This window comes from Dicentrarchus labrax, unplaced genomic scaffold (genome assembly GCF_905237075.1).
Source record: "Dicentrarchus labrax unplaced genomic scaffold, dlabrax2021, whole genome shotgun sequence".
In the NCBI taxonomy this organism is placed as follows: domain Eukaryota; kingdom Metazoa; phylum Chordata; class Actinopteri; family Moronidae; genus Dicentrarchus; species Dicentrarchus labrax.
Genome location: NW_026136701.1, coordinates 20,321,162 through 20,349,128, shown reverse-complemented (window position 1 = coordinate 20,349,128; position 27,967 = coordinate 20,321,162). Strand labels below are relative to the sequence as shown.

At 40.8% G+C, this 27,967-nt stretch overlaps 1 protein-coding gene across 12 annotated transcripts in view; it reads right to left on the bottom strand.

Annotated features, from left to right (window-relative positions):
* LOC127365723 (receptor-type tyrosine-protein phosphatase mu-like) overlaps positions 1–27,395 on the bottom strand; it is a 153,221-nt gene extending 125,826 nt beyond the window's left edge. For all 12 annotated transcript variants that reach the window (XM_051404118.1, XM_051404152.1, XM_051404135.1 and 9 more), the window contains exon 1: positions 27,045–27,395. In XM_051404118.1, the coding sequence (XP_051260078.1) occupies positions 27,045–27,117 (73 nt within the window). In that variant the 5' untranslated portion in view covers positions 27,118–27,395. The remainder of the gene's footprint in view (positions 1–27,044) is intronic.
* Positions 27,396–27,967: the final 572 nt, after the last annotated feature.

The following is a 27,967-nucleotide window of genomic DNA, read 5'->3' as shown; positions in this document are numbered from 1 at the left end:
ACCAACACGTGGACATGCAGTGCACAGGTGGAAGGTGGATCCCAGCCCGGGTGAAAGGTTGCCCTGTAGATCTGAGTGTTGCCTTGACAGGTGTGACTGAAGAGATTTCAATCCCAGTGGGAGCTTTTTCAAAGTGCCGTCTTAGGGTCTTCACCTGCACACTTCAAACGCCTTCAGACCCTTTGTTTCTCTGCTGTAGCCCCATAAATCAGCTACCGGAAAGAAAAACCCCGTGGCCAGGCTTAATCCTCCTGGGTCAGGGGTAGCCAATGTGGAAGGCATGAGGCATATGAGCCCCCCTCTCAAATTTACTGCGTGTGCCGAGCGCTTGTTGTGCTTGGCAACAGGATGGTCTGCAGACTGGTCGGTGTGAATCTCAAAACAAGTGGGAGACATCTTGTCTTACTGTGTTAAAATGTGTTTTACAGCCTCATTTCAGCCATGGCGTTTTAAGACAATGTAGATAATTATACCGATAAAGATCACCACCACCATTTACAATGACATTTCTCTCCTAACTAAAGCACTTAACAATATCATCCAAATGATTTTGTCCCTGTAGCCAAAATCCATTTCTAAAGCTGACATTACAGCCCATTTCCACTGTGTCCAAATGCTGCCCAGCATCACAGTTGATTGTCCATCAGTCTGCTTCTAATAAGGGACGCACTAATCCTTATTACAGTCTTACAAGCCAAAGGTTAACAGTGCCTTCTTGAAGAATATGTTATGAAGTTATGCTTCACTTTATTACTCCCCGATGCCACAATTTTGTCACATTATATTTAGTTTTTACTCCATACAAGGGTGTACTTTCTGCTGGGGATGGGACTTTTCAAAATCCTATTTTTGTCCACCTCTTTATTGTTTTAGGATGAATTCCTTAGTCTATTGCAGTCTCTCTTTTTCTTACTGTCCTGCCGCTGGAGCTAGCAGCTGGCTAGCTTAGTTTAGCTTAGCATAAAGACTGGAAACAAAAGGAAACAGCTAGCCTGGCTCCGTTTGAAAAAAGTAGCAACGCTCCTCAAAAGCTCACTAATTAACACATCATATCTCGTACAAAAACCAGAGTGTAAAAACAATATGTGCTGGAGTAGCTATTTCTTGGCAAGGTGCAGTCATTTTCCTGGAGTCTTAGCGGGTTGCCTGGCAACCACACATGGTTTTTGTAGAGATTAAACAAGCGAGATATAACGTGTTAATCTGTCAGCTTTAGAGGTGCGGGTAGGCAGATTCTGCTATCTTCGGATAGAACCAGGCTGGCTGTTCGCACTGTTTCCAGTCTTTATGCTAATCTAAGCTAACTGGCTACTGGCTTCAGTTTCATATTCACCATATAGACTTATGGAATCAATCTTCTCATATAACTCTCAGCAAGAAAACAAATGAGTTTATTTCCCAAAATGTCAAAGTGTTAATGAGGGCAAAATCTTCACTAATACAGATATGGCACGTTGGATCAGTGCATCCAATTCTTTCTAATCTGTGGTTGAGATATAGAAATACAGTAAGTCGGTGGTTAACAGAAGTGAAAACTGGTTTGTCCATTAGCCACAATTGCTTCCGCACCCTAACTCAGCTGAAATTTTATAGTAAACAAGGTGCGGAGATGAAGTAACGATTGCATTTTGCTGCTAATTCACACTGACTTTCCAACCTATTAATGACCATTTTAAAAATAAATGCCTACTCTTAACAACTCTGTGCAGCTGACCCACTTTTAATATGATAATGCATGTACAGGTCACCTCTATGCAGTGAGTGACAGAATACCGTGTGACAAATTAGACTTTTCGGCTGGTTTGTTATCAGTTCAGACAGTCAAGTGGTATGAATAAGTCAAGGAAACAAAGGAATTCCCCAACTCCCATTAATATTATTAATTTTTAAATCCAATTATTGTATGACGGCTCATGACCTATTTTCTGATTTAAGTGTCCTATCAAAACCTAACACATCACGGATAGTAGAGAAACCTTTAAAGTTTTAGATGGTTATCAAGCTCCTGTGGGGTGTTTCCTTTGGGAGACTTTGGTCCTCCAATCTTGGTCGCCTTCTGTGGAGTCCCTGCAGGAGAATATTACGATCTAGTCACTGTAACATCCAGGTGAATGATCGCAGGTATTAGTCCGGAGCACACAAACTTCTGAGGCACAGCACCTCTCTGATCTCGTTACACTGCAGGTTTTTTCATTAACAGTGTGACAAATGTCCGTAAAGTCATAGTGCAAGCACATTCTAGCTGGACAGAAGAATGAATTTACAATGGGACGGGGGACACAATGTGAACAGAAGTCGAGTCCAGTAAGGACAGCAAATGTGCAGATTGAAGCAAAATGATCTGACTGGTTCAGTGTAATAATAAAGAAAATAAATATTTATAAATATATTGGAGGCAGCAATAAAATTAAGTAAATTGATCATCAATATGGATATGTTTAGTATTAGGCCTGAAGTTTAGTTAATGAAGCAATTAATCCATTCACAGTAGTATTTCTATTACTGTTTTTACTATTGTTTACTATTTAAGTTCATTTCCTGTTTTCTCTAATTTACATCACTTCTTTGGGTCTTGCACTGTTGGTTACCATGGGCTCCGGACAAAAGTGATTTTGGACATTTTTTGCTCTTCTTTATAGACCTAACAACACATTATTTTATGATCACATAATGATTAATTGAGAAAATATTTGGCAGATTATCTGATTATGAAAATAATTGTTAGTTGCAGTTAGTATAGCACCAAACATCTACATCTATAAAGCCTTCCACCCAAAGGCATTAACCTTTATCATCAACATAGAAAAACAGTAATAAACCTGTTTCCTGAAAAGAACATCTGTAAAGAATGTGCCCACACAACAATGCCAATCTACTTAAACCACTGTGCATGCCTACTAATAACTGCAAAAAGAACAAATAACAAAATTTGTCAATTTAAAATTTTAATATGATTTTTTAATCTTTAATATTAGATAAAAGTGTACGTTAAAATGTCAAATTAAGTCTGATTCTCAACGAAAAACTGGAAGGGTTGTGTTAAGATTTCATTTTAAAGTGCCTTAAAAAGTTTGATGCTTTGAATACTATAATCATTGAAATCACTTCCCGACAGGTCTAAGCCTCGGCACATAGAACACTTACTGCAGTACATAGCCTAAAATAGTCTAATCACATGTATTTAAGTGCTAATTGACTGAGGAAGTTGAAAGAAGCTTAAACCTTAAAAATAGCAGTCATAAATACTTAAAAGAAATAATGTGTGTTTTTTTTTTTGTTCTCGGCTTGGTCAGTGCACAGGCTCCTGCATTTTCAATGATCTAGATAGATAGATAGATAGATAGATAGATAGATAGATAGATACTTTATTTATCCCGAGGGAAATTCAAGAAATCTGCCATTTATCTAAAGCTCCCTCAGACAGATCAGAAAAAAGAACTTCAGCAAATGATAAAAGCAGTATGGGGCTTGTAAGTGCAAGTCAATAGACATATTTCTGTGACATTTACATTCCCTCAAGTTAATGTAGTGCGATGAGCCTGGTCAACACGTCTTGGACACTCTGGCTCTGTGAATAAATACACTCTAGGACTCAGTATCCATAATTACATATTTCTGTATATGCTGCATATAGCCCAGTTGAGTAGCCAGCTTTAATACATCTGTGCAGTCAAAGCAACCATAGCCCTTAATTAAAGTAGGAAAATAAAAGATGTGTTAGTCATCAGTCACTTTATATTGTCTCAGCTTGAAATGTCACTTATATAATTTAGTTGTTTTTCAAAATAGTAACTGAGTCTCTCAACAATCTTGAGCATTGTGGAATATGCTAAAATAGTTAAACTAAAAACTTTTTATTTGCAGTACCTGGAGGCTAGTTATTCATAAAATCAGTGACATCTGTCAATCTGTCTATCTAATCCCTCAGGTCCTTATGAAAAATGTCAAAGTCTGAATGACCACAAAGGTCATGATAATCACAATACTCTTATATTTGAAGAAAACGTCTCATCCAATACGAACATCAGTTTGAGTTGCTTGCTCTGCTTGACCATCCCACAGGCCTTTCGGCCTATATTGGTTTGGCCAGAAGAGCTAAATCAATCATAAAACAACAAGAGCTGCCAAAGCCTTCTTTCACACCCCAACAATGCAGCACTCACTGCCATGTAGGCTATTTTGACATGGTTTCAGAAATGTCACTGACATCAACAGGGACAGGATGCAAATGCTGCAGGGCTTGTAGCTGTCATGAATATGAGAAGATCAAAAAAGAAAAGACAGAAGCAGTTAAAATATAGGAGATGATCAAATATTTAATGAGCTTTGGACCCCAGAAACTATTAAAATATCTTGATAACCAATTTATGGAAAAAGCAATAACAACCAGAAAAGTTTCATTTTATATGAAATTAGCTCTATCTTCTTTATCTGAAGGGTTCCAGCGCCAGGTTCAGTCAAGTTTACATCAAATGCTGCTAATCCAGAATAGTGAAAAAAATGATCCCTTTGATGGAATTTCACCACGGCACAGATCAACAAATTGAACTAAACCACAAAACACACAAAAGTACCTCCAGGCAATGTGAGATTAGCGAGAGAGAGAGAGAGAGAGAGAGAGAGAGAGAGCGCGACAGGGGGAGAAAGACAGGGGTGTGGGGGGTTGTTCGATCTCACCAAAAGCTTCTAGATTCAGGGCTACTGGAGAATCGACCGTAACCACAGGGCATCGTACTCAATGCTAAAACGAAGAACCACAAAACAAGCCTTAACTACAGCTCATTTATAGATGAATATGAATATAAAAGTTTGAGTGGTATCCATGTTTTCATCCCTTTATGTCTTTTACCGGGGTGTAGAGTCAATGACCGTCTTTATGAAAACAAAATGTATAAAGCTGAGCTGCTGGTGATAGAAGTCATTGTATGACACAATGTTGTGTTTATAACACACAATTAGCCTTCTTGGACAACTCTGGCTGGGTTTAAGTCTTACATTCTTGCTGGGGGACCTGATGACACATACACGGATTCGACACATCAATCGGGTGAACGGATGGTTGCAACACGGCTTCATCCTTCAACAGGGGAAGAGGCATTTGCCTTTTTTTACTAGTATTAGTAACGTGAACCCCAGGAGCAGCTGCTTCATTGGTGGCAGCTAATGGGGATCCAAGAATAAAGAATCCTACCACTCGCAGTCACTATCAAGTAGCTCCTTTTTGTGTGCGTGGTGAATGATCAAAGTGAAATTTGTTTCCATATTTTAATATTTTCAGGGTCTTTTTGTGCCACATGCAGAATGTTGTTCAGAAAAGCTGTAAGAGTTAAATGACCTTCAGATTTTTTCAATGATCAGTGGGTGATTATTTTTAAGGAAATATGTTTTTGTACATCTATTATGTGACTGGAATGTAATTAAATATACACGTGAGGCACAAACTGGCCTTGGTCCAACACCTTACTAAGACACTTCATGTTTTTTCCTTTAATTTGTCATCCATCTGTAGATCAGCAGTCATCATCTGTCCCTTTGCTTTTATTCGAGTCGATGCAATTTGGAAGTCGTTTACCTCGGTTTACTTTTCTCATTACTGGCTAGGCAAGTCAGACAAAAAAAAAGAAGCAATAGTGATGTACACAAGGTGCAGATGGTGCTGTTGTGTACCTCTCATAGGTATACAACAGTAGTGGTAATCATCAGATGGCCTGTTTCTGTCGACATAGCTGTGAAGAAATGTTATTTTAACAATGATTTTGAATCTTCAGATGAAGGCTGGAAGAAAACTATATTTCCAACTTGTGAATACAGAAACTTTTTTAGTTAACCTTGTGTAGCCTACTCACATATGGTACAAATCTGAGAAAGTACATGGTGTGATTACAGAAAATATGGTCAGCTAGACCACCATCACCCAGATGTTTAAGTGAAAAACCGACAAGGAGTTTTACACTATGACCATCTGTAGTGCTGACCTGACACTACAGAAAAAAAAAAAGCCCTGCTGGCTTTGAAAGCACATGAATTTGCATCTCCAGCAATTAAAACTGCACTTATTCCAAATACAAACATGGATTCTGTGAAGCACAAACACTGAAACTTTTAACTAACACTCTGGCACTTGGGATAAACCATATGCATGCAACAAACAATGCACTAAACACAAACTTATCCAACAGATTGAGAGTTGGCAAACTTCCCAAAGCTTCTACATGACAAATCTGAATATGATGATGATAACTGGCGCCTGGGAAGCATTTGCTCCTTAAAAGGAAAATGTGAACATTCAGCTGTATTTCCAAAAAGATAGGAGCGTAAATGTATTATCCATCTTGTGCATAAAATTAACAAGCTGTGCCTCATTTTGACATTCACAAGCTTTCATTTTCTAATGATTAAGGTGAGAAGTTGCGATGTAAGCGGTAGATTTAGCACTGGATCATTTTTGTGGATTGCGCCTCAGGCTTCGGCTCTTAATGAATGAGATGTGTGAAACTTTTCAAGAGGCATCTTTCATTTCACACACACATTTCATTAACCTGTAGTTCATTCATTATTGCTGTGGGTGTTGAGGAAAGTAGCAGCCCTAGATATAATTGTGTTATTGGGGTTGTAGGGCTGTGGCTAATTACTGGCTGAGAACACAACGTAGGCACTTAGACATCCGTCTGATGGAACAAACCACAATGGCTTGTGACAAGAGCTGTCCTCCCTGGAGTTTCAGGAGAAGACATGATAGCACAGTGATTCATGACTCATAACAGAATCACATCATCTCCGTAGCACGGAAGATGACATAGGGACACTGAAATAAGTCTACAAGTTTACTACAGCTCAACTGAAAGACCAGATGTGACAGCAACCAGCTAAAAACAGGAGAAATGTTTTACAAGAAGTCAAAATTTAGAATTATTCTTATCATCACGTTCAGGAAATCCACAGCAATTTGTCGTGGTGATGCGGCTGCTGCGACGTAGTGGTTATGCTAACATGCACAGAGTAACCTGGCTGTGGGCCACTGAGCCGTTAAAGTCTTATTTGAGTTAAGCTGTTTACACAAGTCTTTGATACCCTGGAATTGGGTCTCCAGAATATTCCCATAAACCTGTGGCGCCCTGTCCACAGACACAAAGGTAGAAGCACAGTTTTATTTATATGATCTAAAATCAAAGCTTTTTTTGTAAACAATTTGTACAGCTTATGGCACTCTCTAGCCGTACACCTTTGATTTAAATAAAGAAAAAAATAAATCACAAAATAACCTTAAACAACAACGGAAACCTCAAGCAGTAGAATACTACGGAATAACAAAATGAAGATATTAAAATTAAAGTATCGCTTATGGTACTTTATAGGTCCAGTGTACATTTAGGAAGATCTATTGGCAGAAATGGAATATAATATTCATAGGTATGTTTTCATTGGAGTATAACCAATTGAAAATATGAATTTTTGTGTTTTTGTTACTTTAGAATGAGACGATTTTATCTACAGACGCCGCCACAGTAGCCCAAAACGGACAAACCAAACAGTGGCTCTAGATAAGACTGTTCACGTTCTTTGTGCATTTCGTAGTCACTGTGGTTTCTCCCTCATGCTTGGAAAATCGGGGGTGAAGCGAGTGAATTGCAATCTGCAACTGCACTTCTAGATACCACTAAATCCTACACACTGAATCTTTAATGTATCAAGTATTCTACATACATATTAAGTGTTATAAGTTGGATTGAATACTGGATGAATGAGGATCAGGACAACCTGAAACTGCCCTGTAATATTGCAAGAAAGTTCCAAAATAGTCTGAAATATGCCAACCGAGACTGATCACTCACAGGGAGACCACAATTCTACCCTTTTTGGTTTCATATGAAAGTGGGGGTTATTATTTTACGCACTAATCTTATTCTTCTTGCAAGTTGTAAATTCAATACAAAGCAAGTAGTCAATACTAAGTCAGTATTAGCAGAAATAGTACTTTAAAAAATGCATTATTTGTGATTAAAATAATGGTTGTTGGTAATGTATTAGTGACTCCCACAGTTGTATGACTTTACTGCTTTCGTGGGAGCTCAGATCCCTTCCTATGGGAGCTCCCATATAATTCAAACCCTGGTCTACAGCCACTGTAGTACACTACTATATGTCAGCTTACAAAGGATTGTGGCGCATACTGACACACCTGTTATGCAGACAACACAAGCCTACATACAGTGCAATGGGAGAATGCAAGGCATTCAATGGCCAGCAGCCACAATATTTATATCCACATTTATAATAAATGTTCAATGACTCCAGTTAAGGTACCGAACAAAATTTGAAAAATATATGTGAAAAAAAAAATCTTATTTCTTCCAACTGTAGTTTGTCCAAATTGTGCTTAAGAGTCTTTAAATTAGTCCCAGTTCCTTTCAGCCTATTCATGTATAAACTAAAGTAAATGGCCTGACATGAACAACGCTTATCCCACAAGTCAGAGGGAGCTGAAACATTGTCTGTCACCTGGCCTCCCTTATCTTCTGGCCAACACAATGTCTGACTCATTGCAGCTCTGAAAACTTCACATTTGGAGCTCATGAAAAGGACGAGACATCCACAGCAGCATATTTCCTCACAATCAAAGCTTTACAAAGGAAGAAAAGGAGAGCGCAGACGCTGGAGAGTTATCCTCATGAATATCTGGCAGGATTTTTTTCTTCTTTATCCTCCTGTCGACAGCTTGTCTGATTCTTATAAAACCCATCCTTCACTCATGTCTGTTTGTCTTTCATTGAATTGGCTGGAGATATCTTCTCCACTCATTGACCTTGAGAAACAAACTAAGAGTTTTCAACTCAAGAGTAAAGAATTCAACTTTAGGCAAATTTTTATTTATTTTTTAAACATGAACGGGAAATAAATGGAGAATCAGTAATAAAAAAGGAAGATGTACAAACTGTCAATCTGTCTTGTCTGAAAACCCCTCTGCAAAGCTCACCAGCCCCAAAGATTCTGGTGTTGAGAAGCCAGGCTAGACTCCGAGGCTGACTAGTTTATTTTCTCTCTGCCATTTTTATCTCTCTGTTCACATGCTGTTCAGTGTCCATTTATCCGCGGTGAGGGCTTCTCCTTGGCAGGAACGATCACTTTCAACAACAGTCCCTACGAATCAGAGCGACGTGTCACATCGTTCCAGTGACAACTAACGACTACCAATGTATCTGGGCAAGCTGCCAGTGAGCTGGGCTAGGAACAGCCAGGAGGGGTGGGGGGTTGGGTTAGAGGAGATGGTGGAGGTGGGGGATGCACGCTCCAAGGAGACAGAGGTTTAGCTCACATGTGGCAGCATTAAAACCTCACATCACAGTCAACAAAGTCCCTTACATATCATGTGCTGAGAGATTGAATCAGTCTGCTTTGAGAGGCTGACTCTGATACTGTATGTCTGGAGGCCGCCTGCGACAGGAGTCAGAGAGCCCAATACCCAGACTCAGAGAGGAGGGGGGGCAGCGGAGACATGGGGGGTCATCTGATTCATCCAACAGTCAAGCCCTCTTTTCCTCTACAACCTTCTGCTTGTTTGTATTCCCAAGGTCAGGGGGGTCGCCAAAACTTTACTTTGCATGTAATTTTTTTGGCACCAAGATTGAGAGTAAAACACACTTTCCCCATAAATAAACACTAATTGGTGGCTAATTTTCTTAGTTCTTGCCTGGTTGATTCATTGCCTCTGGGCTAGTATGAATTATTCATGCAAGTGGCAGAACAGCTTTATGTAGAAACCTACAAGGCACCGCATTCATTATGCTATCATGCCGAGTAATTCCAGGCACTGACGGCTGGTATTAGAATAATATGCATATTGGGTATTCTTTTTTTTCCCGGGGCATTGGCAGGCAGTAATAGCGCTTCCGTTGGCAGCGACTGAGAGGGATGCAACACCCCTCATGGCTGACAAAACCCCCTTGTTTTGACAGAGGATTGAGCGAGGAGGGGAATGAGTGTTTCAGCTCTGCCCTCGTGGAGAGAGGATTAAGCTGTGTGGCCGTGTTGCCGGGTGGCACAGGGAGTTGGTAGGCTATGTTATCATATCAATCCTCCCTCCCGTGGTACCGCGGATCTGCGCTGCCCCCGTGACTCAAAAAGAAGCACCTGGCTGGGCCACGGGGAGCTCATCAGGCTCACTGTTCTCCCTTGGGAGCAAGGCTGCATCGCACTTTCCGCAGTATCCCAAGTCTGGCTGACTGCAGAAGAAGGACAATTCAAAGACATATATACTGTGAGGCTACAGGTTCTGTTTGTGCATGGGAATAAGCTTTGCATCCCGTCTATCACATCTAGATCCCCCATGTTTTTTCTGTACACAAGTTTACGGTGACAGCAGAAGAGCGAGGGCGATGAGTCGGACGCGAGATGGTGAAACAGAAATGTCAGATCAGAGCAGGGTGAGATTCTTAAATGGCAGCAGGCGCCTGGCTGAGGTATGCGTCTTCCCAAGTGTTCCCTGTCTCCGTAGATCTGTCTCTGCGCCGGAGATACCTTACCTCCGGAGGCAAACGCCATGTCCTCAGGCTATGGCAACATTAGCGTGAGGAGAACACGCAGGGAACACGGGTGGCCCACAGCTGGTTTTTGCCATTTTGACAACAGGTAAGACTAGGAGCTTCACAGTAATAATTTACATGGTGATTGGCAGGTTAAAATACATCTAGAGGTGTAGCTTAAAATTAGGAAAGTTTAGGTTGAGTTCAGTGTTTATTTTTCCACATGTGGACTCCACATTGAATTATAGATATTTAAATTCCTTTGAAACAAAATGAAGGCTTGGTTTTCAAAGAAAGTGAACTTTTCAGCCCGATTTTGACCTAAACATCCTTCAACCTGAGTTTTCCCTTATCCAAATTATGTGTGTAAAGATCAGAGGTTGTCTCAAGTTGATTTTGAAATATAAAAATCAATTAACTTGACTTGAAAAAATAACAAAGTGATGCTACTGGGCTGTAATTCACCTAAAGCCCAAAAGTCAATGGCACAATTCTTAGTGTATCACATTTTACAAGCAGTTCTAAAAGAGTTTGTACCTCTGCAGTGTTAATGCAGCAGATTAACCTTTCAACCATCAAAATCAAATGGCAGATTCTTAAAATCACAAACCAAATTCATAATCAAAAGAACCAAACTTGTTTTTAGGAGACAAAAAACAAAATAGTCTCCAAAAATGATCTGACAAACATTACTACTGTACAACCTACCCTCTCAGTGAAAGCACTCTGCAGTGACTACAAAAAACATAGGATTATTGCTGCCTGTTTGCCATGTCTGGTATCATTTAAGAGATCTCGGGTCAATTTGTCATTGTTTTGTTGGCACCAAAAATCCCCTGTTCGGTCCAGACCTCACAACGATAAAATGTGATCTGTCTAATAGAGCATGCATGTTTTGAGGAATTATCTGTATTTCAAGTGTTTTCCTCATTACACCGAGGATTGGAGTGTGCGCTGCCACATATTAGGGGGCATTAACATCATGCATACCCACTGGAGTGGAATTCAGCCTGTCTCTGGACCCAGAGTGGGAGATATTTTACATGATATTCATTTCAAGAAACTAGACAACCTAGGGCTAGGTCAGGCAATTGGCTCTTGCAACAAATGTGTTTTCAGACTATTAGGTATATCAAAAGTTACTAAAGTAACCATAATCTCTGATTCAGAGACCACTTATAGCCATGGACAGAGCTCTTAAGTATCTGATCTTAAGAACACAAATGAGGAAGGACAAGCTATAAGAGCTAAGACATTTTTCCTGGAAAATCATGCCTGCAAGACAGCTGCTGTTGACTTTCTCCTGTGAGAGTAATGGTGTAGATATATTAAACATGTTAAGCAAATCTCAACATATTCCCAAGTAAATTGAAAAGATGTTTAAAAACTTATTAACGGGCAAAGGATAATATCCCTCCTGGAATTAGGGATTGACAGAATTGGAGCAACTCAGGCGAAACATTAATTAAGCGTAGGGTTTGAATGTTCAACCACTGCAGCCAGCGGATTGTCTGGCACCAAGTCCAACATCACTGCAAGAGGCCTTGATGCACACATCTAAAATGTCAATGCATATCTCTATGATGATTACATATTGCGTCCGTTTTAAGACACATCAGCCATGCAAGACCAAACTATTCAGACAGCTCAATCTTTACTCTCTGGGGGCAAATCCTACAAGCCATGACAGAAAGTCACACACGGGTACAACAGGGATGAAAAATTGTGATGGAATCTAGATAAGAGTGATATCATAAATCCAGAGGCAGAAACCAAAGGTGAATTTTCAGAGTAAATGTCAGCTCCTCCCACAGGAGGATAAGCCTCTATGCCTCGCCACTGTCACTGTTGCATAGTGTGTGTGCTAGTGTATTAGTATGAGATAAGGTGCCCACATCCGAGGGCGTCCTATTTAATTTCTGGAAATAGTACCCTTTTACAAGTGTGCAAGATGAACTTCCACCTCAGCAAGCTACTTATAACGATTAGAATGAAATTTCAAAAATTGTCTTCTTCTACAATTCTAGATAATAGTCCAATGAGCACACAAAACAATGTGACCTCCTCTACTGACCCTCTTTGTGGCAGGGAAATTGCCTCTAATGACACGCTGTAGCACTGACACATTAAAAAGATTTCTCTTACAGCTTTGCCAATTGACACATCTTCAGAAAAATTCTCCACATGCAATAAATATGGTAACCCACTGTACCAGAGTATTGCAAAAATCCGTTTTGCCCAAAGCAATAATCTTGCATCATTCACTCTAAATCATAGTGTAGTACCTTGATGTAATATGACAACTACAGATGATTTTGAATAGAATTTGGAGGATGAAAAACCCAATTTTTATAGGATGGAGTTGAGGGGAGTTGCAGCACACTTGGGCATATGAAATTATGAGCCATCAAAGTAAAACACGTAATTATCTTGGAGAAAATGAATGTGCATGAATGCATTAACAAAAATTAATAAGACTAATCCTAATCTATCTTTTTTTTGAGTCAGGTGCTCCTGGAAAAGCTGGAGAATCTTTGGGGATTTCTTCAATTAAAAATGTGACACTGAAGCTCAGACCTGGTTATTATAAATCTCACCCTACCTTCGTTTCATCTTCCAGCCAAAAATCACATATTTTTCTGTTGTCACTGCTGAGGCAGGCACTAATTACAACTCATACATAATCTTTTATGTAAATGTTTTTGCCTTCTTTGATCTCCCCATGTAGTCGAGGACAGCCAGATCACAGACTCGGGCTAAATCTGTCACTTGAGTCAGAAGGAGAGAAGTGAAGTGGAAGGAAATCTGATTTGTTGTGGTGTTTGTAGGCCCATGAGCGAAGAGGATGTTTGATCAGGTCATTTCATGTTGGGGTCTAAAACAACACGGTCAAATCACCTAGATCTTTCATCACAATCTTATGGGACAAACAAGCTTAGCCTCAGATGTGAACCAGTGAAGATAGAGGATAGACAGGGATTGGAACACCTTTTAGTCTCTGGATTAATCTTTCTTAAGCTGCAATGCAATTGCTTCATTGCACAGTTCTTTAACTTAATGAAATGCTGGCTATATGTTAGAGCAAGTCATTTTTCATAATGAACTTTTAAATGGCTTATATAATTCTAAATTTCAATGACAGATAATGATTGGTGCTGGAAATAAATGGAGCAAGTAGCAGCCATCAGTATCAGTATGAGACCAGATGAGTAACACAACTCATACTGTACCTCATTAGCTATTACTCAAACATAACATTGGAGTAGGCCCCTATGGTCCTTTCTGAGGCTTAAACACAGCTGGGAGCATGACAGATAGAGGCCAACTGTACGTTACTCCTCCTACCAACAGAGAAAGGTCAGGTCTGACACCCCGGAAGGAGCCCTCAAGCTCTCGTGGACATAAGGAAGCCAAACTGGCTTACTGTGAGGCTGAAGGGTCAGACAGCCGGCCCAGGGCAAGGCAGGAAGAGCTACAGAAAACCCCTGGCACTGTCATCCGGCACTGGCACTGTCATCCGGTCTAAGCTTAAAGGTCTAGTGTGTAACATATAGCAGGATCTATTGGCAGACACTGAATGTGTTATTCATATGTATGGTTTTATTAGTATTTAATCACCTTCAAATTTTTCACTTCACTTCAACACTTCTAAGCATGGCTACATACTAGACTAGATATGAGAAAATATGTTCTAATGGTTAATGCTAAAGTAATTAGTAATGGTAAGTCAGTGAACTGACTCAGTAATGTATGCTGTGCAGCAATATCTACTTAAAGTACTAACATTAGCCACCATACAGTACTGTCCATACCAAACCACATAAGCTAAGGCTGTAGCAGTAAGGGTGCATACAGAAAAATACAATAGAAAAATGCAAGATTTATTCCTCCAAAAGTAGTTTCACTTTAAGGCTTATTAGCTTTTGTAACAAGCACAAATCACTCTGTTTCGTTACATAACTACATGTGGATTTATAACAAAACCAAGCACCAAGAAGAAAGGGGGCTACTGTTCACTCCAGCCAGACCTAGATCTTTAAAGGGAGAGCAAAAAAGAAAGACTTGACAAGGTATAATGAATGAAGATTTAAAAGGAAAACGTGGTTACCGGGGCTATCGTTGGTCGAGCAGCGGGGAGGTTTGCATTTGCAGGATTTTGATGAGAAGAGTGTAGGTGTTCTCTCCTTCTGTGTGTTCTACAAATGAACATGACGGGCTTAATTCACTGGTGTGAGGGCCAGACCCGCTGTCCTCTCCTTTCGTCCTGCCAGTCTGGTTTCTGCCTCTCTCATTCCCTCACGCCATGGTGTCACCAATTAGCCAGGGCCCAGGTTTCATTAAGGCATCGGCGCTGCTGCCTGCCGCCTTCTGTCACATCCCTGATAATAAGCCTGAGATGGGTCCACTACCTGACACACAGGGACGAGGAGGAAAACGCAGCACATGCACGGCACAGACACAAGATGATGACACAAGACTATGGCTATGCACGACAACACATGTCCAAGTGCACACTAGTGGAAAGTGGCCACTGTGAGAGACGCACACTATAAACACAGTCAATGTGTTTATGTGCACAAACGCCTACACACACGCATGCTTGGAAGCAGTCGATCTGTCAAAGCTTGAGCGTCTTTTGTTCAGATAATTATAGAAATGAAGGCTGAATGATGAAATGTAGAATGATGGGAAGAGAGGGAAAAAACTGGAAGAAAATTCAACGTGGTGATGTCAAACCAAAGTCATGGCAGCTATGGTATTGTTATGCATAAAACAATGATATAAAAATATGACACCTGACTACAAAACCAAAGAGAAAAAAGGCATTTGAACTTGAAAAATCAACCTGACGTTGATCAGCAGCGTTTGCTCTATGTGTTGTTTGAAAATGTTCTATACTAGTGCCAAATGATACCAGTACCAAAAGCAGTCGCACAAGAACTAGAAATGTAATAATTGGCCAAATGATGATTATTGACCCCGGAAACAGCAGTAAACACTCTCACCACAAGGTGCATTTAGTAGCTTTCACCCATCACACATGAACCTCAGTGAACACGGATAAGAAGTGCTAAGAAAATTGATAAGAAATTCAATGACAACTGGTCAAACTCTGCTTACGGAGACTATATGATATGATCAATTACTGCCTAAAAGCTACTGAATGACCTTTGTGGTGAGATTATTTTCTCATCTGGCAAAATGTTGATTTAAATTGAGGGAATATATGATCAAATCATAAGTAACAAGAGAGCAAATCTGACCATAAACTCAATGTCAGCTCAGTACCTGAATGTTTTCAAAGCTGTATACTACAAACACATTTCTGTCTGCACCAAAAAAGTATTGAGGTTCGATACCCAGTCCTAATTATGTTCAAACTTTTTCAGTGTTATTTTTTTTTATGAGTCCAGTCACACAGCAACGTAGTGTACACTGTTTCCTCTGTACATTTCTGTCATTCCAGCCACGGCAGTAATATTCTGACAGTTTGGAGAAAGCACAGCTGGGGTGATGCCAGGGTGAGGTTTTCCTCAGGGAAAGGAACCTGGTGGGTTGAAGGGGGGAGATTTTTAGACACACAGGTGCTGTTGAATATTAGTCTCACGGCAAGAAGTCTGGGCTCATGGGAGTGAATTATTCATCCTCTGAAACCAGCCCGTGTGCCTCTGCCTCACCAGGCTACTGCAAGCCTGATGTGTGATGTTTGATGCTCCTGCAACTTCCCAGCAACTAAATAAGGCAGAGCTGCTCCAAAGACAAGCCACACTGGCTTGTCCAAGGGGGACAAAAATTCACCAATATCAACACTTAATTCTCCTCTCGTTCATATGTTCAATTAAGTTTTCCCTACTGATTGCTCTAAAGAAACTATCTGCAGCGACTTCCAGCCCACTAATGTCAGTATCAAGTTGAGTAAAGCATTACAAAATTAATTTTAAAAGAAAAACAGTCAGTATTGTGGCATTCTTGACTGTAGACATGAAATTATTTAATTAATAAATTACGCTGACATGAACGTGAGTAGGTTGAATACATGGTCTTGAGCTGAAATGATTCATTTTCAGGTTCATTTTGGGTTTAACAAATGTGATGCAGAATAGAGTGGAATATATACTCCGAAAACAGTGCCGGCTGTCAAAGGGAACACAAGCAATTTGTTAAATTACTTGTAATATATACTAAGTGACAACATAAATGAGAAATGTGAGTCATATTGATTTTTTAATTGCTATTAAAAAGGCCAGCTTGCTTTAATTTGCAGAGAATGAGAAAATCTGAAACAAAACTTCACACTCGTCTGCTCTAGAAAAACCTAGCAAGCTACATGTCATCTGGTGGTGATCACGCTCAGGCCATGATCGATTTTTTTAAATATTGTGTCTTTATTTAGCTAGTAAAGGATACTCATTTATACAAGATAAGATCCAAGCACAGCCAACACCATGACAAGCAAAATAAAATAAGATACAGACATATTTAGATTTAGTTAAACACACCCATGTGGTGACAAAACAGGAAAAGTGAAAAAAATACATGCTTTTGGTGTGAATCTAGTCACTCAGATTTTCTTCTTGTCCCTGTCTTTTTATAAATGTTTCTACTGCCTACCTTCAGCTGGGATCCTATTATGAATAATGCCCCATTTAGAGATCTGGGAATGGCAATAGGGAAATCCTTAGTTAGCCTTGGGACTTGCTCAAAGACTTAGTAGGACAGGGAAAAGATATGTTTGCATTTTAGTCAAACCACAGCTTCAGCAGTGGGTAATGATATTCACACTACAGAAAAATATTCACAGTAGTGTTCAGAGCATTTCAGTTGTAGTTCTTGAGGCTATGGAGTAAAGAAAGACAACTGGACAAACCGCTTTAGAAGTAAAAAATTCAACAAAGACTGTTTGACTTTAACACTTTCTAAGAAATATACCAATAACGTGAAGTTAACTCTGCTCTAACTTGTCTAAGTAGACTGCTATTTGTCATTATATGTGAAGCTGAGGCGGTCGGACCGATGATAACGTTACTGAAAAACCAATTGATGCTAGAGGCTTTCCACATTAATTACTCCTTTTGCGCTGATACCAATACGTCTCCGAGACATCACATCCAATCCTCCCGGCCAGCAGCGTACTACCATTACAATCAACTTGTCAGATTTTCACCGGTTTGTTTATTCAGATGTGCATTATTCCAAAAACATGTGTTTTCAACTTTGTTTCCGTTCGCAATGCCGAGCTGCACCCACACTTCTAATGACTCCTGTGCCCTGTAATTTCTTTAGCGTGGCAAACTCTGATTACAGGGTGGGAGTCAAGCTTCAAGCCAAGCATCATCTTTTCCAGTTATTGTTTTGTGTTTGCTCTGTCTTTAACACGGCCCTGCAGCTGTGTGTCTCAATAGCCGTGTCGATGAAGCAGTGTTTAACATCGAAAGTGATTTAGTACAACAGTTCACTGCAGGGGAGCCCATGGCTAGTGATTTTCAATGCATTGTTTGCTCAGGCACGCTGGCAAATTAAACAAGCAATGTGTTAAAAACTAAGTTGATGGAGGGGACTGATCGACCTTCATAGTGGACTGTCCAGCAAGTTGTCCCAAGCTGATCCATTACAGCACTTGTCTCGTGAGAGATTTCAGAGAGTTAACAGACTGTCAGGCGGACGAGCACAAGTGAGAATATAATTTATGTTGTGATAAGAAGTTTGCCACAAACTGAAATGGTGATCTACATTGAAGGAAAATACCACTGTCTCATCAGATAATTCCATTCCTCAAAGCTGCTTCCACTTTAGGGGCATAAAGGGGTCATTCACATTATCACCCTCATTTTCCGAACGCTCGGCAAGAGACAACAGTGCATCTTTGTGCGTCTCAGTCTCCCTCTTTCCCGCTGCTTCTGAAGGCATGGACAACACCCCTCGGGCTCCGACAGCTCCGGAGTGACCACCCTGCGTGGTGTGGAGTGTACAGTAATGCCATTAAAACCTCCCCCTGGGGAATCAGTCACGCGGAGGTTTGAGCTCTGGGCCAATACAAAAGAGACCCATTTGAAAAGGAGCCAAGCCCAGCCTGAGGAGGTCAGAGCGCTGTTTACAGAACAACAGTCTCTTATCGGCTGTATGCTTCCCTGAGGAGTCTCCACCGCAAACAGATAACAGCCTCCAAATAGGCGCCAGAGTGTGACCGATAGGAGTATAATCAGGTACATTCTGCTTTGGGAGGAAGAAGTGGAGGATAAGGCTGGATAATAGTGTACTCGACTGTTAGTGGTAAGATCATATGGTAGAAGGATGCAGCGGCATAAAAACATACAGTAGGTAAATAAAAGTTGCCAAATGTGCCTCTGAAAGGGCCATAAAAATGTATACGATAGTTAATGTTGTTTTTTTCATGTCCTAATAACCATTATTTAACGGGACCACTGAGGCCTAATTCATCCTCAGGGATCGCTTCATTATTGAACAGTTAAATGGTCAATAGGTTCAGCCAAGGCAGCTTTTAGCACAAGGGCAAACAGACAGTGTAAAAGCCAATGCAAATAACTGGCACTCAAACAAGGCCTAATGCATTAATGACTGCATGACGTGCGCTAATGTGACGGCAACAGATTCAGACCGACAGTAATGGAGAATTTTGCCCCTGGTTATACTCATAAGGCCCGGATGGGGAGAGGAGGAGGAGGGATGTACACCTGCCTACTGCCTGAGCCTTGACAGAAGCCTAATAAATAACAGGAGACAAGGTGAAACAGCAGTAGCAGCCTCCCCTCCTCCACCTACACTACCACCGGTTGTGTGAGGAGCGTCAAGCCTACGCAGACAGCTTTTTGGCAAGAAACAGAGTCTCCTCCAAGTTAGCAAGTGCACTTGTCCTGTGAAGGAGGCAACTTGAGTTATTCATGAAATTACAGAAGAAACTTTGCACTTTCTCGACCACATGACTCAGGCATCAAAGCAGTGGCGGGAGTTTTATTTGACAGACTTGAAATTAAGCTTCAGGCTAGGTCGAGGCTATATGCTCACCTGAACCAGATTTTTAAAGTGCGCTCTATCAGAATCAATTTCAAGTCCACATAATAACCCCTAGGTTATAGGCGACAATGCTGAATAGAAGCCAGCTGATTGAACAGCAGGTTTTGAAGATAAGTGAGGAATGTCTCGGGGTCGGGGTCAATTCAATCCGAGCGTAAAAAGCATTGGTGCAACTCTTGGTCACCGATATAGATTTCAAGAAAACGGGAATAAACGTTTTTCAAATTAAGAAAAAAAAAATGGATTAAAAGTGAGCTGACATCCACGCCGGTATGCAGATAGGAAGCCTGCAAATCAATTGAGTCGACACACTGTAATGTCCTGATTTAAACTGCTTCTCCCACTCCTCCCTCATTCCCCTCCTCCCTCTCGTCACCATTAATAACAATTGAGACCCTTGGAGCATTAATTAGTGAAATTTTCCTGAGTGCCTGGACTCCGTGAGCCACCTACAACGAATGCAGACTTCTGTAAACATGAACCGCTGCATAGTAAGTTGTTGTTTTTCTACCAAGGCTTTTTTTCCCCCCTTTTTTTTTAAGACATGGTGATGAGATCACAGAATTGTTGGAGCATGCCATAGACACACAAACTCTTTCTCTCTCTCGCTCTCTCTCTCTCTTTCACAAACACTCCCCTCTCTGTCTCTCACTCTCTCTTCATTAGGCAGCCCCTGTGCTGGCCTGTGTGCGATTCATTAGCTTTTATCCTCTTCATTTGAAGAAGGAGCTGTGTATAATTAGAGCAGCTCTGTTTGTCCAGCATCCTTCACACAGTCACATCTCAAGGCCAATTATCATTCCGTTGCAGCGCTCCCAGATAACATAGCCACATCAGCCGTCTCGAGAATGAACTTCAAACTATTACTGCCTCTCAAGAATGTAAATAAAATCACTTGCAAATCAACAGCTAATGATTGAATGTGGAGTGGCACTCCAGGGATATGAAGATGATCATATTGGTAGACTTTGTGTTCGAAGAGTTTACTCACTTTCTTTTGCTTGAAAGTGCCTGCCATAGGCCAGCATTGAAACTATTTCCATACTTACAGTGCAGTCCATGAGCTTTTGGACAGTCACATGTTTGTTACTGTGTTGGCTCTGTACTCCAGCACTTAAACCTTACAGTATTGTTTCATTTCAGAGTGCTTTCAGCTTTAATTTAAGCTTTAAGCCTTAAATTGGGCTCTAATTTCAGTTCAGCAATCGCAGCCTGTTTATACAAAGTCCCCCAATCTTAGGACAGTGCAGCGAGACAATGATCCCAAACATACAGTGAAAGCTCCCAAAGAGCTTTTTTATGGTCAACAGTGGAATGTTCTTGACCAAGCAGGTCAGTTATCTGACTCAGCCCAAATTATCATGTGTTTCACTTGCTGAATACCAGACTGAGGGTGACACAAGTGTCAGCAGATGTCTGGGGGTCATTGCCTGTAAAGCATTCTAAATTATAAAAATAATTCAAAAAATTAAATACGATGACAGAAAAAAAAGGGACATTGCTTGGGCACTCTGGCAGATCAAGAAGTCCAACTAAAGTCACACAGGCATTCCATTTTGCAGTCTAAAATAATTTAAGTGCATATTTTTTATATATATTAGTAATATTATGTATTATTAAAAGAAAGAAAAGAGTCTTTGGAGCTGGCTGGAGGAGCGTGTCTGTGTTTGATTGACAGCAGCTGGCAGGCTGGTGTTACACCGTAGTGAACGAGAGCCAAAGTAAACAAACCTGCGCTGTAGCTACAAGTCACGGGCAGACAGTGTGTTGTTAGCAGTGGTATCAAAGAGTAACGGTACAGACACACTGGATCGGTTGACTGATGTCAAGTTGACGGATCCTATTCATTTTCTATGGAGAGCAGGAGACCCGTCACCCACCAGCTGGAGCATTCAGTGGTCCGGTGCATCTAGATGGATGCTCAATGGATTATGTGTGTCTGAAACATAAGGACCACACCAGCATCTAACCAGACCAAAGTGATATTTGCAGGTTCATTTAACGCTGTTTGAAGTGCTGCAGCTGACCAGTTAGATGATTAGCAATCTAGCCTGCAAACTGATGGCAGCAAGCGAAGGTGCAAGACAAGATGAGTGTTCATGTTAATAAGTTAGATAAGAAGGAGACTTTAGCAGATAAGCTAATGTGGTTGTTGTTTAGAGGTGTGTTGTGTAGCAGGCTGCTGTCTGGCTCAATGTGACCATCTACTCTGCCTTACTGCTTTATGTAAGATTTGACTGGCTGTATGTTCTCCATATATGCAGACAGAGAACTAACGGAATTCCTTTTACAGAATGCAAAACTAAGGGGTGCAATCATATGTTTCTATATATTTTAGGGAATTTGCTTTATTTGGATAGTGACAGTAGCATGTGGCAGGACAGGTGGAGAAAGAGAAGGGATGACATGCAGCTATGGGCCATTTGAAGCCGGGCTGCTGCAGTTAGCCTTGATATGTGCCATGGACGGAGCTGGGGAACCATCATGAAACAACAAAATCTAAAATGCTTGCACCAAAAAAGCTGGGTAACGCACTAAAGGAAAGGTAAAAAATCCCCAGAGTATAATGTGGCCTCTTGTGACAAGTTAGTTTAAAGCACATGTCAACATGACAAATACACCTTCCCGTGCACCTTTGCAATTGAAGGATTAAATAAGACGACTTTAAGACTTTAAGTTCATGATAACTTATCTAATTATTTTCTGGGCCCTAAAATTGGGGTCTACTTTTTAAATAGGCATACTCTTTGTGCCCTGTTCATCTTTAAACACCTCCAAATTAAAGCTGAGAGTCAGGACTTTAACCTCAGTCATTTTAAATCCCATGTGTACACATGAGTGCAGAGACGGCACAACAAAAAATGTGTCGCTGTGCAAACAGGCTGCACTTTCCATTGCCTTCTTAAGCCACCCTATAATACCACTTTTATTAGTTTTTTTGTTTGTTTTTGCAGAAGTTAAATACTATTTATGAAGTGGAAAACACAGTAACAGCGTGAAACAAATAAGAACATCCTTGATCCTGGATGAAAACACAAACATTTAATGAATTAATATGTCCTATGTGGTTAGAGTTATATAACTGCTGTAAATGGCCCAGACAACTAACAGACCAGCTGATGTCCCATTTAAAGTGTTACAAATTGTACCAATGATCAAAGTTTGAATAGGACAGATTCTTGCCTGATTAAATATCCGCACTGGTTATGTTACCTGCTGCCTAAATTGAAGTCCACCCTCGGTTGCTCATGCACTCCTATGCATCATCAATCTGTGATGTTAAGGGTGTCTCGGGAGTTATTTTGTGATGAAGTGTTGTTTACTTCTTTTGGTTGACTTTTCCTCAACCTCCCTTATCGCAGCTACCGGTTTCCTACATTTCCAAGAATGCCTTGTGGCAAATTCCAGAGAACAGATGCTGACTTTTCCCAATGAAACATAGCTGAATAATGTGTCAAGCTGTGTGCCCTTTACTCAGAATGCAACATGTTTTGTTATTCTGGTATAATAAGTCTGACGAGGATAGCGAGACATTAAATATCTTCCTCTTATATGATGGTTTTGTCTGGAAAAATGTTCGTGATCTTTGATTTGGAGGGACTGACATCAGTTTCTGACATTTGCTGCTGATGCTTCAGATAGCATAGACTGAAGTCTTAAAGGTGTAAGGGTGTTTCCTTTAGGCATTGCAGTGTTATCAGTTCTTGGGTATAAAGCTAAGATGCACAGATACCGACATGTCAGGTAAAATGTAAAATAGGGTCCTGTGCCAAGAAATGTTTGAAATCAGACAGCAGTGATTTTATTTTTCACACATCCTTTAGCGTTACGTTAGACCTCTCTACTAGTGAAAAATGGATAATACTGCTGTCAGTCTAGTCACTTCAAACGAATAATAAGTCTATGCAGCAGCACTTAATATTGCAAGTTCTTAAAGTTTAGTTTCGTTTTTAAAGTGACACCCCCCCATGTCTACCAGCCGTGATCAGTCTTAAGGCAGCCCTGCTGACAAACCCAGCAGACCCTTTTCTAGGAAGTCACATATGTATCCGCAGTGTTTGAACAGCTTCAGTAAATCCATGTGTTTCCACCGCCTTCATTATCATCATAATATAAGTGTCTGAAAAGCAAAGTTACAGAAGAATCTAGACACCTCACTTTCGGCTTTGTACTATCATCAATCATCATGGAGCATTTTTTTCTCCTCCTTCAACATTGGTTGAAGCCATCAAAAAAAAAAAAAAAAAAATCACATGCATATTTAATTTCATTCTCCACTGGCTCACACAAAGGAAACTGCCACCCTTCAGGACACCTTTTGGAAAAGTCTCTATTAAATCTGAGTCAGCTGGGAGAAAGCAAAAAAAAGAGAGAAACATTTCATGAGTGAAAAACTATCTAAATTATTGCCAGACTTCAAATGAAGTGCTGTTTATCTTCGCGAGCAGCCAATGTGTTGTTTTACTCCTTAGTCACAGCTTGGATGGCAATCAGGATCGGTCAACCAGGACACTATCAGCAGCAGTCACTCTGCAATGACAAACTACAGCTCTACACTCCAAGCAGGGGCATTATTCTCAACACACGACTCACCCCTATCAGAAAACGAGGCAGGTTTTATGGCTGCTGGAAAAGGTGGTAAACATAACAAAGCGCGCAGCCCGCTGGAATTTAATGTGCTCGGTCAAAAGACAGAGTATAGATATCAAAGGCCAGGCCTTCTAGAAAAAAAGCTGTCCTCATAATGTAGAAAACAGAAGCACTGGCCATACACAACAAGTGATTTATAGTGCTGTTTTTTTTTTTTTTTGCTTTCTCTCTGAACCTAGAGGATCCAGTGGGCATTGTGAATGCAACAGGGAGGAGGGGAAAAAACAACAAAAGAGCAGTTCATCTCCACCACTGAGAGCAGATATCCAGGTGCATAAACAAGTTCACAAAAGGAAGGAGATGAAACTGATACAGTGCAATCCTGATTATGGAGTCAGTTTTGCTTTTTTTTTTTTATGCGTAAATTAAAAGACTTGCAAAGGACTGTGATCGAATTGAGGCTGCATAGTCACAAGGCGCTGATACTGTGTACTGAAGTCGACTGGTACTCTGGTTACCTCAGTGATCTAATTATCACACGAGCTGTTATCGCATACTCTCTATAACAAATGTCTCGAGCAACATGCACGGGCTCATATTTAGCCTCTACCTCTCCATCTGTGTGTGGCTAATCCGTCACCTAGCCAGAGAGAGGAACACACATCCAATTGATTTCTTCCTGGTTTACATATTTACACACACACTCATGCAATTAGGAGCACATTTATCGATGGTTCCAGCACCACTGGGAGCCATGCAGTGCAGCCCACTCCGATAAATCTCCCAGTTCAGAGGTTGCCAGCGGGCAAGACTGATGAACCTCACACAAAAATGGACTGGGAATACTCTGAGCTTCGGGGTAAGCGAGTTCTCAGTCACTAAAATTGACCCCCAGTGTTCATACTGCTTGATAAAAACTGTTTATTTATCATAAAACGTTTTAATATTTCATCTGTAGGTCTCTGAGTGTGCCAGTTGTCCTCTGTAAAAAGATCCCTGCTATGAATGGATCAGTTTAAAGAAAGTGGGGACACATAAATAAAGCAAAACATTTTATTTATTTGCCAGCTAAGTTGTTTTATTAAGTCAGATGTGTGATCAAACTGAAATGTTGTCACAGCACAGACACGAATAGTTTCCAAAGTGCATCTGAATCCTGATCTATGTGTCTGACTCGTGGTTCTCCACTCTGAGAAGCTTGGCTTCATCATCTGGGTATCATATTATATGTGTACCATGCTGCCCCCAACAGGCTCTCTGTAAAATGCATCAGTTGAATCCCACAGCATCCAGCTACAACAGAAGCCACACATTACACTACAACTTCACCTCACACATCGCTCCCTCTTAGTCTAAGCAGGACATAAAATCAAGCACATTCAGACACAGGGTCTAGTCTAGTCCATAATTTTTACGAGGTTTTTAAATGCAGCTCTTAATTGTATTGGCAGTATGGATCACCCTCAGACTGGACGTTCACTGTCTGCACATTGATTGGCATTAATATAGGCTAATGCACCTTTTTCCACATAGATAATTCCATTGTGGAGACAGCAGAAATGACCTCTTTAGGGGCTAAATTAGACTCTGAATGTTAAGCCCCCTTGGGCAATCTACAGCCATTACACTGATGGTGAAAGTCTGCACTATTATTTCAGTAATTCTAATAAGCCAAATCACTATCTGGAGCTAATCCCTCAACTTATTCTCTTTGCACAGCATTGAATAGAGTTAGTGCAAATGGAGTCGCAGATGTTTTAATATCATTCATTTGGGCAGGAGTGCTGTGTTGGTATCTATATGGAGGAAGTTTGCATCAACAATCAGACTGTGAAACAACTAATTAATCAAATTTAAAGTGAAACTCCAAAGAAAAATGACAAAGCACAACACTTTTCAGAGACATCCAGAATCATGTTTTCCCAGCTGAAAACAGAGCCATGCAAGGGAAACTGTTCTATCACAAAAAAAGAGGTTGAGATTCACTTTTTACCAGGTTATTTAATTAAAAGGCATTTCTACAAAAATACAATACAAAAAAATACAAAGTGAATTTTATCAACTATCCGTTCTTTTTGTGTAGAGCACTTATAGTGAAAAAGAAATTAAAAATGCCATGTATAAACTACAGTAGAGGTGTATGAAATACGGAATTTAATATTATCCATACAAGTTGACTTGTTTTGCAGATAGGATGAAAAACACCGGGGATGACAAGAACTCTGCCCAGCAATTATGATTCACAGGCGGGGAACCACACGTTAAAGTGGCTGTAACATATGTCTGCACGGTCACTGGGACTCCATAAATTAAGTTCACGGGGAGTTCACGGTGAAATAATGACAGTAGGTCTCGGTTTGGCTTACCGCCTCGCCGCATACAACCAACAGCGCACATGCGGTGACACTTCGGTGCGGGAATCCCATGAGGTTAATCACATTAGACAGCAACTTATCAAGATAAAGTTAGACACAAACAATGAACTCCTTTAACTTGTGGTCATGCAAATCGCGGCATTGGAAGCGGCGGAGTCGCTCCGGTGCCCGTAGCGCACCTGCCCGTTGCGCACGGCGGCACAAAAGGTGAGAACAAACTACTGATGAATGCCAGTGTTGTAGTGGCGAAATTGTACATTCTGACCAATGTGGAGCAAAAAATTATGTTTTAAGATTATTTTATCTACAGAATGCGCACATCATTTAACTTGCACCACTTTCGCGCCGCCACATATGCGCGGATTTACGCCACAACCCATTAGTTAAAGCCTTACAATTGCGACAAAACAGTGGGGCAAACTGGGTTTAAGTGCCTTTCTCCTGCACTTTGTCTCCCGGCTGTGGCATCAAACAAGACTGCGCGTATGTTCTGTACGTGCAAACATATCCAGTTAATCCTCCTTACCTTTAAAAACTTCCCCTCTGACGGACAACAGCAGGGTTATTGCAGCAAACAAGCAATTGATAACTTTATCCATGTCGACAGCGCCGTCGTAGCGTTAACCCCCAGCCGCGGGGTTAACTGGCAACTCTTCTGTCTTTATTGCAACTTGAATCCTAACCTATACTTTTAGGGGGTGTTTAAATCTGAAGTGTCTTCGCCCTCCCCTCCGTCCCTTTTTGCGTGTTGTCGGGCTGTGAGAAGACACTGTCGCCGACACGGCTGCTCCTTGTCGGCTTGCTCCACACTTGGAGGAGGAATGTGTGAGTGAGTCCTGATTCCTGAATTACGCGTGGATTGAGTGGTCCGGCAGCTCCAGGAGAGCAGCGGCTGTGTGCGCGCTGTCTGGCCGGTAGAGGGCGCGTCTGAGTCCCGCCTGTGAGTGAGAAGACAAGGCGGGGGTGTCCCCTCCTCCTGCCTCCGAACGTGACTCCATTGACTTTTATTTGGACCAGGTGTGGAGTCTGAAGTCAGTCAAAGTAGTACAGTTAACCCAGGCCATGTAAGAACCTCTGGGCTGTTAACCCAATCAGCATTAATGAAAGGAAGTCATTCAAATCAATAGTTGGTGATATTGTGATAGATCTTATGGGGGCACGTTTGAGATCATAAAGTAATCTCTAACATGAACAAAATTAGTTATATTAAAGTATCTATTTGACTTTTTAACCTTGTGTTTAGTTGTCACTTGCGTTACTTCATCCAATATCCCACTGCTGTGTGTTAACAAATATCACAAATTACAATTATTTACTTTAAATATGTTTTTCTTCTTTTCTTACAACTTTATTAAAAGTCAATAGGTTGAAAAGTGTTGAATTCATAACCTGTTTGTTTTTGCCACAAACTGAGCTTGAACATTTGATGAAGGTGATGAAATAGGAAAT